Source organism: Drosophila miranda, chromosome 4 (genome assembly GCF_003369915.1).
Source record: "Drosophila miranda strain MSH22 chromosome 4, D.miranda_PacBio2.1, whole genome shotgun sequence".
NCBI lineage: Eukaryota > Metazoa > Arthropoda > Insecta > Diptera > Drosophilidae > Drosophila > Drosophila miranda.
The window spans coordinates 15,723,918-15,741,843 of record NC_046677.1 but is presented as its reverse complement, the minus strand read 5'-3'; the positions used below and the strand labels follow the sequence as shown (position 1 = coordinate 15,741,843).

General features: G+C 44.4%; 4 protein-coding genes across 4 annotated transcripts in view; 1 reads left to right on the top strand and 3 right to left on the bottom strand.

The window, feature by feature from the left end:
- The window catches only part of LOC108163873 (barrier-to-autointegration factor-like), a 38,551-nt gene extending 26,666 nt beyond the window's left edge, over positions 1 to 11,885 (bottom strand). The window contains exon 1 of the mRNA XM_033393500.1: positions 11,720 to 11,885. The gene's annotated coding sequence lies outside the window, so the exon portion shown is untranslated. The remainder of the gene's footprint in view (positions 1 to 11,719) is intronic.
- Positions 2,854 to 3,678, bottom strand: LOC108163868. The gene is made up of 2 exons (XM_017299384.2): positions 3,451 to 3,678; positions 2,854 to 3,383 (listed from the first exon to the last, which is right to left on the bottom strand). The coding sequence occupies exons 1-2, from the start codon at positions 3,506 to 3,508 to the stop codon at positions 2,998 to 3,000; spliced, it is 444 nt and encodes a 147-aa protein (XP_017154873.1). The 5' UTR covers positions 3,509 to 3,678; the 3' UTR covers positions 2,854 to 2,997.
- Positions 5,841 to 7,149, top strand: LOC108163866 (potential E3 ubiquitin-protein ligase ariadne-1-like). Its single transcript, XM_017299382.2, has 2 exons — positions 5,841 to 6,588; positions 6,651 to 7,149. The coding sequence occupies exon 2, from the start codon at positions 6,666 to 6,668 to the stop codon at positions 7,110 to 7,112; it is 447 nt and encodes a 148-aa protein (XP_017154871.1). The 5' UTR covers positions 5,841 to 6,588; positions 6,651 to 6,665; the 3' UTR covers positions 7,113 to 7,149.
- Positions 11,886 to 16,876: 4,991 nt separating the features above from the next.
- On the bottom strand, positions 16,877 to 17,401 carry LOC108161657 (tripartite motif-containing protein 40-like). Its single transcript, XM_017295957.2, has 2 exons — positions 17,295 to 17,401; positions 16,877 to 17,236 (listed from the first exon to the last, which is right to left on the bottom strand). The coding sequence occupies exon 2, from the start codon at positions 17,213 to 17,215 to the stop codon at positions 16,979 to 16,981; it is 237 nt and encodes a 78-aa protein (XP_017151446.2). The 5' UTR covers positions 17,216 to 17,236; positions 17,295 to 17,401; the 3' UTR covers positions 16,877 to 16,978.
- Positions 17,402 to 17,926: the final 525 nt, after the last annotated feature.

Sequence of the window (17,926 nt, the reverse complement as noted above, 5' to 3'; positions counted from 1 at the left end):
ATGGCCGGTAGGAGGAGCCGCCAGCGAAGAGCAACTTGCAACAGCCACGGCCACGGCCACGGCAACTGCAACTGCAACTGAAACTGTGCAACAATGCAGCGATGTCAAGGTGGGTCTGGGCCTGCATTCCGATCCATTCCGGGCCGGACCTTACCTGACCGGGCCCCGGACCCGGACTCGGACCCGTGTCGTGTCACGTACATTCAATTAAACGCCCTTGAGTGCCGCCACAGCAACGCCTGCTACGCCTCTATCCGACCTGCTCTTGCTCCTGGTGCATCCATTCTCTGTGCCTCTTGTCTCTGTCTACTTTGGTTCAGTTTATTGGCATGCCAGTGCCAGTGCCAGTGCCAGTGCCAGGGACAAGGAGGATGAGGATGAGGGCAACGATGGCCAGACCCCGGGAGCAATGAGCTAAAGATAAATAACAAGCCATATAACGCATACGCACTGTGTGTCGCCCGGGACAAGATACGACAGGAGAAGGAGGATAGAGCAAAACAGCATGCAGCACGCAGCATGCAGCATGCAACAGCAGAGGCAGAGGCAGAGGTAGAGGCAGAGCCGCAGCAGCAGTTTGTCTTTGCCGTGTGCTAAAAGGAAGCGCATTTGGGCGTGCCCCCGAATCCGAACACCACTCTCCGCCGACAGTGAGAGCTCTCTTGAGCGGACACTCGTTACGGGTGGGTACCTATGTGTTTGGGAGGGGTCCCAAGAATCACTTATCAATATCCCTGTGAAAGGCAACGCCCAAGGTTCTGTTCAGCCAATACATGGGTTAAGGATAGACAAGACTTTCCATCAAAGAGAGCATTTACTGTACGCCAGTCTCATGCTCATTTTGTTCGCCATCGTTTGGGCAAAGCCGGACAACAGTAAACAAGCACGGAACGCTGCTAGCTAGAGCCGGACCCCAAGTGAGCGATAGAGCGACCTGATCCCCTTGGTCCGGTTCTCCCGCAGGACAGAGGGGGCATGAAACCCCTCACCCCCCCTCATTGTATTGCATGCTCTCGGGCGTTGATTTCCACAGCTGCCAAACGCTTGTCTTTTGATCTCCAACGAAACCGGAACTCCGAACTCCCCATCCCAGAATCCAAGCCTCCCTCAACCATGCCCCACCTGACACTCCACTCGATAGCTCTCTACAAACGCAATTTCAATTAAATTTTAAATATTTATGCAAGAGTAACAGCAACGGCAACGACAGACACAGACCCCAAGCGAGGGATACGTAGAGGGCGGTTGAGGGGGACAAAAGTCCGGCCAGACCAAAACAATTACAACATGGCTTAATCCTTTTTTACTGTTGTTTCCGTTTTTCGCCCATTTCAATTGCATTTTCCGCTTTTCCACACCCATACATATGCATGCGCCGGCATGGTTTAGTGGCTGTGCTGGGCATTTTCACTTGATCAACATTTCTTCTGTGGAGTTTTCATTTTATGGCCTTGCATAAATTTGCCTTTTGAAAAGCCGAGCAAAGATCTATATTCGAATTTTTGAAGGCTTTGGTCAGACTTTTAAACACGGAACCATAAGATTTACTTTAAAGGTAATAAGTTCATCTTTTGAGTTTTAGTGCAAGGTTAAGGATTATAAGGATGAGTACATTTTGAGCTCTCCGGCAGCAATGACAACCTGTTCCGGGGTACATAAGTCTGCGGGAGGGAGAACTTTCAAATTATACATCTAAGAAGGTTCGTCTAAGGAAACCTTGATGTTATATGCTCTGCACACTGAGCACACCCCGGGAGAACGGTGGGATTTTTTGACAGATTTGAAAGCCCGTTATCTCCCATCCGTTAAAAAGCAGCTGATGAGCATAAAATTACAAAGTTTTTATCTGAACTGTAAAATTTCTATATTATTGTACAATAAACGTTACTCTTTGGACTCCCTTAAAAATGTATGTATGTCTACCCTGCTTGGTCGGAGATAGAGGAGTTCGTCAGTTGTATGTCATGCCAAGCCAGGAGCTACGTCAACAAGTATTGACAAAGAGGTTCTACACGATTAATGAATAAAGAAAACTTTTAAATGTACTTTGCCTCAGACAAAAATTAGGTCGTAGGCCCCGATGAGTAGATCACATCCTCCCTACTTTGAATTTGGAATATTCCCACAATATTTTTTTCAAGAACAAAAATTTCCGTCGTAATATTATGTTGCTTCTGAGGAATAAACATGAGAACTTGATCCTCGGCCTAAGAGCTCGTCCTTTTCTGCTCTTCGACAGGGTCTCCCAAGCGGTTTGCCCTTGAGGAATACCTTGAAATATCTTTCCAGGTCCTTGCCCCTGACTTCCACTTGTATCTTGAGGTTCTTCTCGTTGGCCATCGGTCCGCGAATTACCTAAAAGCAGGAGTTTTTCTACAGAGCACAAGTTCTCCAATGGAGAACCTACAAGGGTTCTGCTGGCCCTCCATGTAGTAGCGTGCTATCTAGGAATGCGTACTGGCTATGCATTTGATGACAATGGCCCATGGCATAACCTGGTAGAGGTGTGGCCCGCCAACGTTAGACCAGCCCCAAAGGGACCACGATCGTAGCGGTTGGTAGCGGTTCTCCGATTTATGAATAGCGATAGCCAGAAATCGTTCCGTTTCCGTCAAACATCAGACAAGACAAGTCGGTCACATTAGCCAGAGAAGGCCTGCCGAAAGTATTATTCTCCACGGTCCGTGGGGCGGGAGGAGGGCTGCGTTTGCCACTTGATGGTGCAGTAACTGCATTGCCACTTTTAAGATGCAGTCATTGCATACCAACGTCCAATATATTAAGACTAGATGGGAGGCACTCTAAGCTAAAATATCCAATGTTTATGCATAAAAAAGATGAAAACAGCCACAATAGAAGCGCCAACTGGTGTACTTTTGATCTTTGCTGGATGATAACAAGAATTTTTATAATTAACAATTACGTGTTTAAGAGCCTGGTACTCAACGGTTGAATGCACAAGTCAGTGGGAGAGATCTAGCTAGGGGGAGGGGTCGATTATTTGATCTTCTCCTTCCGGCCCGCGTGCATCTCGAATCGGGAGACGTACTTCTTCTTTTTGTCTGCCTTGTGCATTCGGATTTCAATCTCTTGCTGGCTCTCCTTCCACTTCAGATTCACAAGTTCCAATCGTGCAGGATCAAGCGGCTTCCTGTTGATCTTGATCTGTTGATCTGTTGAGTAACCTTGCATATGAACGACCTGTTCCTTCACTTTGGGGTTTGTCCGGCTCTCCGTGTACATCAGTCGCAAATGGTCACGGCGGTTCAGCCTCCGTTTCTTCTGCTCATCGTTGAGGACCACGAGGGCTGAGGCCTCTTTTGTGGTGTCGGTCTTCTCCTTGGGATCCTTTTGGTTCCAGCGGAGTGGCCCCACGGACACACCTTTAGGTTTCAGCAACCCATCGCCATTATTGCCAGGACTCTCACCCACTAACATGGAAATACTCACTGCGAGTCAAGGAACGCATGGCCATGCACATACAGCCACTATTGATTTGACGAAACATCCTCCGTGAGCTTGATGTTTTATCGTTGCGTAGGATAGCTTCTATAGCATAGCCGTCGCCCGCGAATAGATTAGAGTATGATTGGTGCTTTCAAGCTCTCAACTTTTGGATACTGAAATGTATGTCGAGTTTTTAGATTTGGGTGTGAAATGATATGCTTTTCTAAAGCATCTGGATCAGCCTTCTAGAAAAATATATTTTTTATGCACTAAATAAATGTCATCGTCCCAAAAACAGTACCATTTTCATACGAATATCTTTGAGTGGTGAAATTTGCATCTCGTCTAAAAACAGCATTTAAGACGAACATTGGAATATTTGATTTTAGATGTGTGGGTTAGATGGGTCCCACTTTGGGTGGGACTCCAACGCATTGCAGGCCACGTTAAGGCGGAATATTCTCCAGGAGTGGTTCTACAGAGCAAAGGTTCTTCAGTATGCATATATCCCGATGAGTAAGCCCTATTATGGTTCTGCTGGTGTCTCAATAGACTTTTATTTAAATTTGAGCGCATAAAAATGGAACATTCTTTGCCTGTAGGACCAATCAGCACTTTCGGATGAGCGGCATATTCAATATTTTAATTCAAAGTCCACTTATTTGCCTCCAAAGCGGCGGTGTCCTCCAAATCGGGAGAGTTGCCTAAAAAGGGAGCTGTGTCAGAACTAGCCCCAATGTTCGTAAGTATTGCTAGTGTTTCCCCGATCCAGATCGGTTTAAGGGACACACTCTTTTGTCTACTTCTTTATGAACCCCACCCTGTGCCACTCCTTCCCTGAGTTTCGCCTCATCCCAATACTTGCCACGCCTCCGTCCAAATGTCACCGCTACCGGCAGCCATAATTCACTGTCTCATAAGCGATGTTGGCCACAGTCAAAGCGCGTAAATCATTCCCTGGCTATACAATACCCAACAAACACTCACCATTTCCCACTCCTTAGAGCTCTTCCTCGCTCTCTCTCTCTCTCTCTCTGTGGGAGTTACTTAAAAGCCATCTGAAAGCGCTTTGGTGGACATTCCGACTAAAAGATACCCGCTACTCATATACATTTGAGTCAAAAGATTTCCAAGCAATGCCTAGAATCATTATACCCACTGCCAGGGGTACGCAAAACAACCAGAAATAATGCTACACACATATTCCAGACTGCCACAAATAAATCTAATAAGTACCGCATGATTTGCATAATTTTCCTATTTAATAGATGGCAAGCGGAAAGTGTGGCGGCGGGGCAGAGATGAGCGAGAAGGCAGAGGCTTAGCTGCTCAGGTAGCAATTGAAGCCAGAAAGCTCTGCCCCGGCTGCGACTGTGGCATAAAACACTCAAAGGATATGCTGACAACGAGACTTAGCTCTCGCACACAAACAAAAATACATTCTCGCATACACAATAAAGGTATTCCTGAAGAGGATTTAGCCGTGCTTTTAATATATATTAAAATAATTATAAATATTAAGCTGAACACACAAAATCTAACAAAAACCCTGTATTTTATAAGCAGCAATTTCTCTAGATGGTAGGACACTGCGCGACACTCTTTCAGTTTCAAGTCTCTTCCCAGGATACCATTAATGTCATAACATGGCAAAGAAGAGAGCTTAAGAGAGTGCCTTGCTACGGTATGTGGCCTAAACGCGCGCTTAAATAAATTCAATTTAACGTGACTAATACCGTTTTATCGCATTGTTTAAAGCATGAAAGCACTGCAGCCTCCAGCATGCCACCTCAGCTCTGCCTCGCTACCTGCTGCTGTCGCGCCGCACAGTGGCTCCTTGGAGCGAAACAAGTCTCAAAAAAATGTATACTTTTCATATGTAGGACTGTCTCTAGAGAATCGATTGGGTTTTTGCCGAATTTTTCCCAAATAAACGCAATTTCTGTCGTTGCGAACCAAGTTTTATTAACATTTTATAGGTGAAAACGGTTCTTTAAACCTTTAACCCCTGCACCCGCCATCGCAGTTGCAACCCGCTATGTTGCATGGGCCGACACCGCAATACCAATTACCATGACCATGGACTTTCCGTCCGTCTCCGCATCTTCCGTTGTGCGCACGGCAGCAGTTCGCTGCTGCACCTCCAAGAATAGATAAAACCAGAAGTACCAATACCCAATTCATTGTTTGGTACAACCGACAATGGGTGAGACGACTGTTTGGATGATGATTAAGCCTCGAGCGTTGTTTCTCAACTGCTCGAGGTTCCCACTCCGTATGGAAACGTTCTCGTTGAGCCAGCGTGAAATGTAAATCTTGAATTGGTTAAACGGATAACCATAACGAATTCTATAAACTACTGCCATTTAAAAATCTGCGGCCTTGAAATAATCCGCTCTTGGTGGTATTACCATATTCGGAAGAATTGTTCTGAATTTGTTTCTTAAATATATCTCGGCAATTTTGAGTACCAATTTCATTCGTCAAAATATGCTCAAAGATATTCAATAAAATTTATACCATATCCAACTCGAAAGTGGAATATTTTTGAGGACCCTGTTTCAGCCCACTGTGCGTTGTTTTGTCTGTGTCCCTCCCTCATTCACTCTGCCCTTCCCCAACCTGGGCGGATGTTGCCTTTTGTGTGCCAACAATATTGTCAAACTTCATGTGTGTGCCTCTGTCTTTGTCTGTGCGTGGGCTCCCCTAACCCCACGCACCCACCCATCCCTTGCAGATGGTTTAACAGTACCGATTTAAGGACTAACTCCAGCAGCATCGTCAGCGCCGGCATTGCCAAATGCAATGAGGAAATAATAAATACAACATTTTGAGGAAATTGAATTGTACGAGTATGTGCTTATACCCATCGCTGTCTCTGCTGGAGTGTGTATCTCATTGGAGTCCATTCGATTGGGTAATTGTACAGTCGACAAAAGTTGGAATAGGGTTTTCTTTTGGATTAAAGGTGCACAAGTTGGACGAGATTGTATGGCAAGCCCAACACAAAAATAATCACAGATCATTCACTCAATCAGATTGTTGTCACACATTCGAATAGTAAGAATATTTCCAAAAATATAACTTTATACAGGAAACAATTTCTACAAAAAGTTACGTCTAAAAAGAAGCGGAAAAAAGGTGAGATATTAACGAGTCGACCTGCTGTTCGTTACTAATTTTTTAGTTTTGCTCTACACCAGGCCCTTAACAATCGAATGGCCGAATATAAACAGAAGAAGATGTCCCTCAAGCCCGATGAAAAATGCTCGATTTGCAAGCTTGTCAAGACTGATCCAGTGTCCGCTCACTGCGGCCACTCGTTCTGCTGGGTGTGCATCAACGAGTATTTGCTGGCCACTCGCTCCAAACACAAGCGCCGCTGTCCAGTGTGTGCCGTCGACATGGAGGCTCATGTTGCCGGTTACGGAGAAAAACTGAAGACGGATGATCGTGTGCTCCGTAATTATACCATGGAGGATGACATCAATGGCGACTGTTTCATTTGCGTGCTTCCCAAGAAGGATCCGGTGGACACACTTTGCGGACACTCCTTTTGCTTGGAGTGCCTCAAGGAGTACTTGTTCTTCAACAAACACACCAAGATACGTCGCTGCCCCAAGTGCCACGTCAGTATTGAATCTGATTTTGCCATTAAGAAATGATGGCTCATAGATAAATAAATGTGAATGCTGGGCCAAATGCCATGGATTGCTCTTTTTCTAATGCTCAAATCAACGCTGACACTTTGGTCGCCTGTCGCTGCTTCCTTTCAAGCTTTACTGGTGTTTTCTTTTGTGCTTTTAGGCCACTCTCTGTTTCCGTATCCGCAGCTATCGCTGTCGTTCGTTGTGTTGCCTGAGGTCCCACTCCCACTTCCACTCTCAACTGTATTTGTATTGAAGTTAATAAAACAGCCTTTTATGGGCTGCTGCTGCGCTGCCTTTGTCCTGCCTCTGCCCTGCTCAATATGTTTTCATGGCCATTTGAGCGTCTGAGCGTATGCAGCAATCAAATTAACTGTTATGTACATAAGCTTCAGAACAGCACAGAGAGAGGACTGTTTGGGGAGCGAAGATCTTGATACCCTGTTGGCAGAATTCGATTTTATTGGAATTCGGACGAATTTTGTGTTGATAAACAATAGATTTGTCTTTTAATTGAGGAGAACAATAGAATCGACAGATGGTTGTTTGGCTGGTCTCTAATCGAGGGTATAACAAAGCCAGACCCAATCGATGGAGTAGTTAAGTGTGTAATACGCTTACCGAATGTACTTGCCTGCCACCAAAATCAAAAATTCCACTCACTCCCCCATTTTCTAAACGATAATGAAAATGATAAGCCAATCATTATGGCAAAATCTCTGGTGCCCCTTCCCAAACCACGTTCTTTCGATTTGCATTTCAACTAATTCACTGGCCCTGAGGGCAGTTCTCAACGGAAATCGCTGTATATGTAGAATATATAATTTGCTCCAATATTTTGTAGAGCCATTTGCATAACAGGTTTCTTTTTCCTTCAGCAAACCTAATTTGCCATTTGGCCCCGAAGGAAATTCCGAGAAAAAACTGAAACCACATTTGTCAATTTTATTTATGGTCACGTAGCAGGTTTATGTTTTTCTTTAGATTTTACCCTAATGGCTGCAACAAACACGACAGCAGAAAGCAACACGAGGGTTGTACCTGCAACACGCAGCAGCAGCAGCATCTGCATCAGCAGGTGTTAAAGGCCACTTAAGTGCTGAAAAATGTGGGTGGAAGGATGCCTCCTGCTGCTGTCAGCTTGGTGTAATTACGTCGCCTTTGCAGCAGCCCGGGAGAAGAAAACTTTCAAGGTGTCCAAGCGAGTCGTATGCTAAGTCTACGGGTTAATGCACAAACAAGTCTGCTGCTGCTGAAGGGGCAGAGTGTGGAGTGAGTGGGCTTACGTTTTAGAGGATAGTCTAGACTCTAGACTATCCTCGAGCATTGTTGTTGAAACACATATTGTTTGAGTGGCTGATGTGAGAACCAAAGGGTTAATGCCGAAAACCAGGATTGCTGGAGTGCCTGTTAAGACATAGCCTGTATAGACACGTTTATAGAATATATAATTTGCATGAGAGTGACCGCGGTCTTTCAACCTCCGTTACGTTAGTGGAAAGTTGGTACGCATTGTTTGGCGGCCACTTCCTTATTTGGATTCTGGCAAAAAGAACAGCAGCTCGCACAGAAGTTTCCCTGATTTTCCGTATTCGGCATCATCAAGATCCAAGTCAAATTCACACACTGGACAGCGGCGCATGTTGTTGGAGCATTCGGTCAGCAAGTACATGTTGATGTCACTTTTTTCATCTTGGCACGCTTTCAAATCTGGCAAATGTCCAGGTCCGCCACGGGTTCCTTTGGGATCGGTTTGTTCGGTTTATGGACTTCGCTCATTTTATCCATGATGCCTAAGTAAGTGTGACCGGGTGCTATTAATTGTATCGTTAATCGGTCCATGTGGCCAGAGGCATTTATTTATTGGTGAAAGAAAGAGATGGAGATAAAGCACTTCTCTGTTTCGTCTAATTTCGGGTAGAGATGGAGGTCGATTAGAAAGAGATGGAGGAGATGGAGATAGAGCTGCTCTGTTCCATTACGAAGACCTTGACCGCGACAAGATGGTATGGGTCGTGCATTTATAGCATGTTAATGTGTTGCACTTTGCGCAAAATTTGCCGCATTTCTCGCAAGATTCTGCATCGCAGCAACCACATTTCTTCATCTCCCCATCGCAGCTTTCAGAAAGCCGTTTAGCAGGTCGGATTGTAGAGGAAACAGTCTGTCTGCGCTTCCGCTGCTTCCTTTTACTGAAGTTGTTGTAAATCTCCGGAAAGCCATTCCCTGCAAACCATTTCTCCTCAATCTACTTGGTCAATAAAATCCCGTCTACATTTATAATCAGCTCCACCAAGCCAACAATCGACACCGTCTTCGCCCGTTTGAATATTGGCGGTGGAGCTGATGGAGTAGATAGATACGGCGGAGATGTGGCGGAAGTGACTGCCGGCGCAGTTAGAGTATACGGCGCATATCGAGGATACGGAGATTGGGTGCACGGCGCAGATTTGGTGGACAGCGATGGGGCGCACGGCGCAGAGTTCGATGCCGATGAAGGTGAAGAGGTAAAAATAAAAGAAAAGAAAGAAAATCAAAGAACAATTCCTTCTTCGTGTGTTCGCAAAACGTACGGTGTACAGTGAATCAATAAAGTTTAGTCACGGATTATAAATTGTTATCCGACTACATTTACTACTATATTCATTCACTAATATCGTGTTTTCTGCCGCAGATGCAGAGACGAGGTCGAGAAGCCGAAGAAGGCTACAAAACTTAGGCTCTGCCTTTGATGATGATTTCCTCTATGTAGGAAAATACATTTTTCCTGATTGATTGTCAATTGTAAATAGAGACAAAATTTCCACAAATATCTGATGCAAATTCCAATATATCTTTGCCCGACAAACCCTTTTAAAATATTTGCCAGAAAATAGATTTCTGCATTCCTCAGGACAAGTTAAAAATTCCTTTCATAGTTTTCTACTGCCCAGGAAAGGGTATGCTGCTCCTGGCAGCGGTACAAATGGAATTCATATATTTTATTTTTTATTTTATTTTATCATTTTGCACTTTAAGCGTGTATAAAAATGTCCTTTGATATTTACGAGGACCAATGCAACAATCAACAGTATTTTGAGTATCAGACGACCCACTTCTGTGGACTGTGGCAGAGTGTGCACAGTTATGCCTTGTTAAAAATGCCCAAAGAGTGTGAGAGTGGGGCGGATGGGGAAGTTTGTTTTCCTTTTTTTTTTTGGGTTCGTAGCCTCTGACAAGTTGAAATGCCTGGGCGTGGCCCAACATCATCATCGTCGTCGCAGTGGCAGTCGTCGTTGTCATCATCGTGTTAACAAAAGAGCATACTCAAGTTACATACGAAATGCAATTCCACTTTTGCGCACTTTATGTCAACATTTTGTACGTAAATCTTTGTGTAAGACTATGCCAAACGCTCTGGCCCTGGGATCAGAGAGGTCGTCCCACCAGCCCACCAGCCCACCAGCCCGCCAGCCCCCTCCTCCAGCTATCCTTCTCTCATCCTCTGTGGGAAGGTGTATGCCGCCCACGAGCTATCTTTCTCTCTCTCTGTGTGTGTGTAAAAGTGTCAAAAGTGCTTGAAATTTCAGCAGGCTTTTTGTACAGTCTCTGGAAGGGCGACAGAGGGAGACGGCTAGTGTGAGTGCGAGCGAGAGTGAAGTGTATCCAAACTGGACAATCGCAAGCCCTGGGCCCAGTCCTCCACTCCACTCCACTCCACTCGTCCCTGGACTTCCATTTATGCCCAGGCAAAAGCTCAAATGCAGAAATCACGCTCATATGCTCAGTTGCACGCAAAGTCAAAAGTCTCTTTGAGTGCGACACACACACACTCGCACTCGCACTCGCACTCACTCACAGATATTTGAATACCGTTGGTATATTTTAATACACTCTCAGAGGATATTGGTGCTCCAAGATGGTGGTTGCCACAAGGAGAACTAAAGGATCTGCGATCCAGTAAGGGTATCGTGTGTCAGATCCGAAAATTTCGTTTATCTTTCTCGCTCACTCTCCAAGGGTATCTAAAGCTTCGGCCACTGGAGTTATTCATTCTTTCTTGCCTTGTTGCTTGTTGCTCTGCTCTGCTTTTGTACACTTTCTCTCTCACTTGTGTCTGCTTTGAGCTGGCGAGAAATTTGATATGCGTCCCCGTATTTGTGTTGTGCCTTTCTTTTGGCTGGTATCCAAAAAAGCAAGCCTTCTTGCTGGGTTTTTTCCTGGTGCAAACTGTTTAGACGCTGCAAATAAACAGACATACAACTATCGGGCCAAGAACAGTGCCTCCTTCGTCACCTCATTCTCGGTGCTTGTTTGTTTTTTGTAATTTTCTATGAAATATTTGACGCTGGCAGCGTTTTTTTCCTTTGGGGAAAACCAGAGCCTGTCTGGTTGTGGGGGGTAGGGATCTCTGACATTGCGGAAATAGTACTGGAAGTACTCACGGAAACCAAACCATCTGCGATTGTTGCTCGTTGTCAGCGGAAAGACTCTATAGGAAGATGGTTGGTTTCGTGGGTGTGGGAATGCTAATTATCCAGACAGATGTTAGCCTTTTCAGGTATGAGATTAGAACCTCCCAATGTGGCTCCTTCTTCTAATGGAATCTTCTCATAATCTATAAAATATATAAGCATAAAATCTACCTGGTAAACGTATAAATCCAGCTAGTTAGCAGCTGAAAATCTGTCAATTGGCAGCGCATTGCAGCAGACACAGGCTGTGGTAATACTCCTGGGAGCCCATTCTCCATGCTCCATGCTCTTCCTCCACACAGGATGATGATGATGATGATGATACCTCTCAGGTATGCACATGCAGCCACCAGAAGGAGGAAGGAGTGCGGAAGAAAACTGTAAAGAGTGGGCAATATAACTGTTATTGACACGACATCATATTGAAAATATGAACACAAGTCTTTCCTCTTTTTTTTTTACATTTTCCCTGCTCGTGTTTTTTGCTGGGTGTGAGAATGTGAGTGGGAGGGGGGGCTCTGGCTCTGGTTCTGGCTCCGTTGGGGGTTCGGTTTCGGTAAATAAATACGACAGCACACACACTCTGACACACACACGGAGGTAAACCGATATATCAAAAGTGCAACCATGGAGATGGTTGCATATTTTATGCTCCTGTCCGCGAGTGTCTGTGGCTGAGTGTGTGTGTGTGTGTGTGTGGGTGCCACGCCCACGATAAAAGGCAAACGGCGGAGGAAAAAAGCGCGATATCATCATGTTACACAGATAAACGCCTTAGGCGGTCGCCTGTCACACGCAGAGCACCGGAAAATGCGTTTAAAAGGATATTGCGGGTTGGCTCCTGGAAGACTGTGTGTGTGTGTGTGGGTGTACAGTTGCGGTCAAAATAATAGTGGCACTCCCATAATGTATGCAGGCTCAGATAGGTATTTCTTTGTCTTTTTATTGGAACATTCTAGAGTCTTTTCTTAGTCTTAGAAACGTTCATTTTTCTGAGGAAATTTATGTTTATGGTTTCACTATTTTTCTGACCGCAACTGTACCTAGTAGGTATGTGTATTGTTTCAGTGCTGACAGCTTTTGATTTTGTAATTAAAATCCGTTAAAAAGCAAGAATGATGGACATGCGGAGGCGAAACAGGACAGCCGCCCAACGCAACTTTAACTCAAACCCAATCGAAGTCCACGCCCAGTCCGAACCCACTTAAATTTAAAGTAGGAGTATTTCCCCTCATTTCACCCATAAACCACATATACCATTAATTCGGCTTTATGATGTGGGCACACTACTATATCAATCAATCATTAAGCTCCGAGGATTTATAGACGAAAATACCGAAATGAAAATTCCGCTCGGCTATTTGCTCAGTTTCTAATTAAAATCCATTAATCTTCACGAATGCGCCCATAATCAGGCAATATATATTTGAGGTACACACATACACACACATGCACACACATTGTATGTACAAGAGACTGAAGGCTGAAGATATTTCGGATGAAGGAATGTGGCCCTTTCCTTCCCTTCCCTGGATATGTGTCAACTTAATTTCCATATTGCATTGATTAGGTGTAAATTTATTCACTCCGTTGCATCGCGATGTGTATATGGATAGGTGTTTCAAGGGTATACCCTTGTGCATGTGTGAGTGTGCATAATTAGTGCAAGTGACAAGAATTGACACCCAACTTGAGGTTGAGAACTTGATTTGTCTGAAAATGTGAAATTTATACAGAAAATGAATTATCAATTTGGATGTCTTGCTGAAAAGGACGTAGCATTTGGCACAGACAGCGTTTTGGAAATATTTGTGGATGGTTTATTATTAATACGAATATGGATTGTAGGAAATCCCTTGCATCCCTTGCGCTTCGTTCCTTCGCCTCGCATTCGAGTAGGAGCCAGATAATGAATATCCCGCTCATCCGAAAGTGCTGATTGGTGCTATGGACAAAGAATGTGTACATTTTCATGCGCTCAAATTCAAACATGACTCAGATGTTATGCGTTTCGCACTGGGACAAGTTCTACTACCTAAAATTGAGACACCACCAGAGCCATTGAGTCATTTATCTATTTTATCCATAATTTTAATTAAGCAACGTTACTCGAAACCTGTTATTTCGTTTAAAGTTTTACTCCAAGTGAATAAACAGCTCCGTTCTCTTTGGCGGCCGGGAGACCTGCCCCACAGGACCATTTTGATTCATTCGGACTAGCAGCGGCTCCTGGGTCCTGGCTCCTGGCCTAACCATAAATCCTTTACTGACCCACAAAAACAGAAAACGGGGCTGTATTGTTAACCCCCTTCTGGCCTGTCCTGTCCTGTCCCAGCGACATGCTGACTGCATAATTTGCCTTGACGTTGTCGTCGTTGTCTCTTGTCTCCCGACTCTTGTCTGAAAAATTTTCGTTTTAATTTTCATGTCTCTGGAACGGGCCGGACCCGATTTGAGTGGGGCGCTGGTTCGGCTCTGGGGGGGCCGGGGGGCTGTCAAATAAATTATTACAATGTCGTGTAAGAGCCGCAGAGATTAAGCAATTATGTGCCACTTAATGTTGCACTCGCCCTGGCCGGCCCTGGGTCTCTGTTTCTGCCTCTTTCTGGTAATTGAAGTCATTCTCATTTTCTGATTTGGCTTGCATAAATTTTGGCTTTTGGTTTTTGATTATGCAAGCTTTAACCACCAATTTGATTGGGGAAGCCTCACTTTTTGAGCTGGTACCAAAGTTTTCGGTTTCTGTTTCAAACACTGGGGCAGCCACAAAAAGGCACTGTTTCGGTGTACTGTTGCCGCAACGGTTTTGATACTCTTGCAAAGGGATTTATGGGTCTGTTCAGGGGTGTTGTGTGCAGCACAAAGATGGAGGTATTATACTGAGGTTTCGTATCCAAAGTTCGAGGGAGTTTTATGGACACAAACTATGTTTTTTTTGGATTAAGAATTTAGGCATTTTGGAAGATCTGAATATCAGTTTCAGCAGCATGTTCTTCCAGTACTTGCAAGGGCATCCAAAGGTTTGTCTGGGCTCGAAGCTATCCTTTGCTGGCAATGTTTCTGCATCTTCTAATGATGTTGCTGTTGCTTCAGAGGTTCCTGTTGTTCCAATGTTGCTGCTGTTGCAGGTGCAGCAAGAACACCAAGCCCAAGTCGGGGGCTAAAACCAAATGAGAATGAACATTTTCGGATGGAGCTCTTTTGCTGATGTTGCACCTTGTTGTTGTTGTTGTTACTGCCTCTTGTTTGGGCTGCTGCTGTTGGGCAAAGTTTTGTGCGTGCGCGAAACCATAAAAACCAACGATGTGGCAAAAGCCCTATTTCCCTCCATCCCCCCCCGTCTACGTTCCGCTGTTCTGGCCGCAAAATCGTTTTTTAATAATTTCCCCGGCAGTTAAAGGGGCTCGGGTATGGCCGGGGCTGGGTTGAGGCGTCTATTGAATTTACTTGAAAAACTGCAAACAATTTAATCAATTTTATTCCCTATTTTTTTGCTGTGTCTTGTCTGAGTAAAATTCCATTCAAATTGTTCGGCAAATGCAAATTTTCGTTTCTTTTTTTTGTGGATTTTTGTGCTGCATGCTGTTTAAAATAACTTGTGAGGAAAATGAATAAAATGAAATGAAAACATTTACGGGGGCCACAAAAAATATTTGAATTTGAATTTTCTAATTTCTGTTGGTCAAGAACAACAGCATCAGTAAAGGACTTGAAAAAGAGATGGAAACAACAGCAGAATCAACCTACAAAAAGGGGGGATTACGACTACTGGATACCCTACAAGATACCAAGGATTCCAGGAGAGCTGCAGATTGATTGCAGGACTTTACAGGACTTTCTTCGGCTTTCTTCAGGTAAACTTTGTCTCAAACTTTACTCCCATTCTACCCGTTTTTTTTCCCCCACCATTACAGGGTATATTCACAGCAACAACTGCGGTAACAGCAGCAACATTTAGGACAACATCAACATTAGCAACAGCAACAACAACCAGCAACTGTCGCCTGCAAATCAATCTCATCTGTCTGCCCCTAGACAATTTATGCATACGGCCACAGGACACACACACAAACACAGACACAGACACACAGATACGCATTACACATGCAAGACGCAGGACGCAGGATGCAGGATGCAGGATGCGGGCTGCAGGACAAGGCATCTTCAAAACTTTTGTTGCTGCAGTCTCTTATGTTTCATTACGCTTTTTTTGAGGGGTGGAGGGGGGGGACTTGGGGGTATTCATCTATGCATACGGAACCAGGAAAAGAGCAAAGCCAGGAGGCAGTGGAATAGAAACATAGAACTAGCAAGAAGGATGACTGGAGGACAGCAGCCCATGTCATTTGTCATTAAAAACTTGGACAGAAAGAGACAGCCAGAGGATCAGGGGGCCAGCCATGACCAGGACTAAGACAGCAAACAGCTGTTGACAATGGAGGAGCCAAGCTTTTGGTTAACATGGCATATGCGCAATATGTTTGCTTACCACCCACACCCGCACCCGCACCCCCTACTCCTCTTCCTTCTCCTCAGTGTTCCGGCAGAGATTTTCACTCCCTCTCCCACGCCCATCCCCTCCCCCGTCTCTGTGTTTGCGTTGGGAAACCATAAGTAAAGATTTTAAGCGCATTTTGCTTGCAAAATTCAACAGCAACAAGAAAAGGCTACAACAACAAAAGGAACAAGAAAATCCACAAGAAAAGCTGTCTCTCTGTCTGCCTGTCTGTTGGTCTGTCTGTCGCCACAGCTTTGTCCACGGCGCCAAAGAGGAAGAACAAATGTTAATAAAACAAAAAAGTATTTCTTTGATTGTAACTCCACATAGTTCAAGGCTGAAAGTTAACCAACCATAGCCATAGCCAGAATAAAAACCTTTTTCAAATATTTCGATGCAACTGTAAACAGGATAAATGCCTTGGCCATTTGGATTTGACTCAACCTCAACAAATTATTTGCTTTACAAAAGGCAGATGAGAAAGTGGGGGAGCTACAGCGATTATTAGAGGAAAATCGAGAGATTGACAGCGACTCCGAAGGGTTTTGTGCTGCAGCAGATCGAGCCAAGGTCCAAGAGGCTGAAGAGGAAGCATTCGGAGAGAGAAGCCAGAAAGAAGGCAGAGGCTGATCGCATCAGGAGAGATGAAACAGAGGCCGATGGGAGAAAGAACACAGCTGGGGGCATTCCAAGGGATGTCGCTGTGGAGATACCGACCTATTTTACATACTTATTTTAGACTATCAATCAATTCCGGATTCCTCGGACAGCCATGTCCCGTTTGACTCTAAGAATTCGAGGAACCATTCGTTTCAAAAAAGTGCTGGAAATGATGTACACTATGGTGTATTGAAATGACATAAAACACACAATTCTTTGGCGAAAGCTCAGTTGTGAAAGCTTAGGGGAAGCTCTCCGATGTGCAGTGTCCTCTACTCCTCATCGCTGTACGATTCAACATCAGTGCGGCAGACTGGACAGCAGAGCACATCCTTGTCGCTAATGTAGTGCAAGTACAGGGAGATGCATTTTTTGCAGAACGAGTGACCGCACTTGGTGGCCACTGCCTCCTTCTTGGGAAGTAAGCAAATAGTGCAAACATCGCCTGAGCCATAGCGTTTCTTTCGGCGCATCTTTGGCTCGGATTTTGGATCCTTTCGATCGTCCATAGAAGAGTGCTCTTTAAACCACTGCGAAAAAGACAGGATTTTGCATTCCTTTTTAATGTTTGTGCACAAATATGCTTACCCTTTTCAAATTCTAGACAAAAACTGACTATATTTTTCGTCTTTCAAATTGAAACAAAATTAAATGCCTACTAAGCTAAAAATATCCATGTTTTAACCTAAAATTAAAGCCACAAATGTGACTTCTATATCATCAAATTTCTCAATAAGGCAAGTACTGAGAAAAGCAATAAGCCAACCGCAGTGCAAATAAAAAACCACCAAAAATTGCTGGAAACTTCCTCTCGTATTGCCCTTTTTAGATGCTGCAAAATATTTTCAGGCTCCTCTAATAAATGAAAAGTACAAGTACAATGCATTTATGCCTTTTGTGTGCCCTTGGGTAAATTTTTTGGCCTTTCATTGAAGTTTTTGGTCCACAATTACAATTCAATTTCATCTATTCTTCTGTACTCTGTGTGTGTGTGTGTGTGTGTGTGTGTGTGGGTATGGGCCATTTTGCTTCTTGTTTATTATATATGTCCCAAATAGAATGTCAACAGCATGCTCTTGCTCTGTTCCAGCACTTGATGCAGTTGTTGTTGTTCTCTTGCTGCAGGTCAATGGAAGGGCCACTTAGAAGTTCAGGAATGCAGAATATCAGGTTGAAAATTCTGTAAAATCAAAACAAAGCAAGTTTATTGTTGCCATGGG

Bases quoted from the DNA above. Each gene is read 5' to 3' on its own strand.
- LOC108163866 (XM_017299382.2), top strand. From the start codon at position 6,666: ATGGCCGAATATAAACAGAAGAAGATGTCCCTCAAGCCCGATGAAAAA.
- LOC108161657 (XM_017295957.2), bottom strand. From the start codon at position 17,215: ATGGACGATCGAAAGGATCCAAAATCCGAGCCAAAGATGCGCCGAAAG.
- LOC108163868 (XM_017299384.2), bottom strand. From the start codon at position 3,508: ATGTTTCGTCAAATCAATAGTGGCTGTATGTGCATGGCCATGCGTTCC. The intron at 3,384-3,450 runs GTGAGTATTTCC...TGAAACCTAAAG, and splicing joins CATGCGTTCCTTGACTCGCA to GTGTGTCCGTGGGGCCACTC.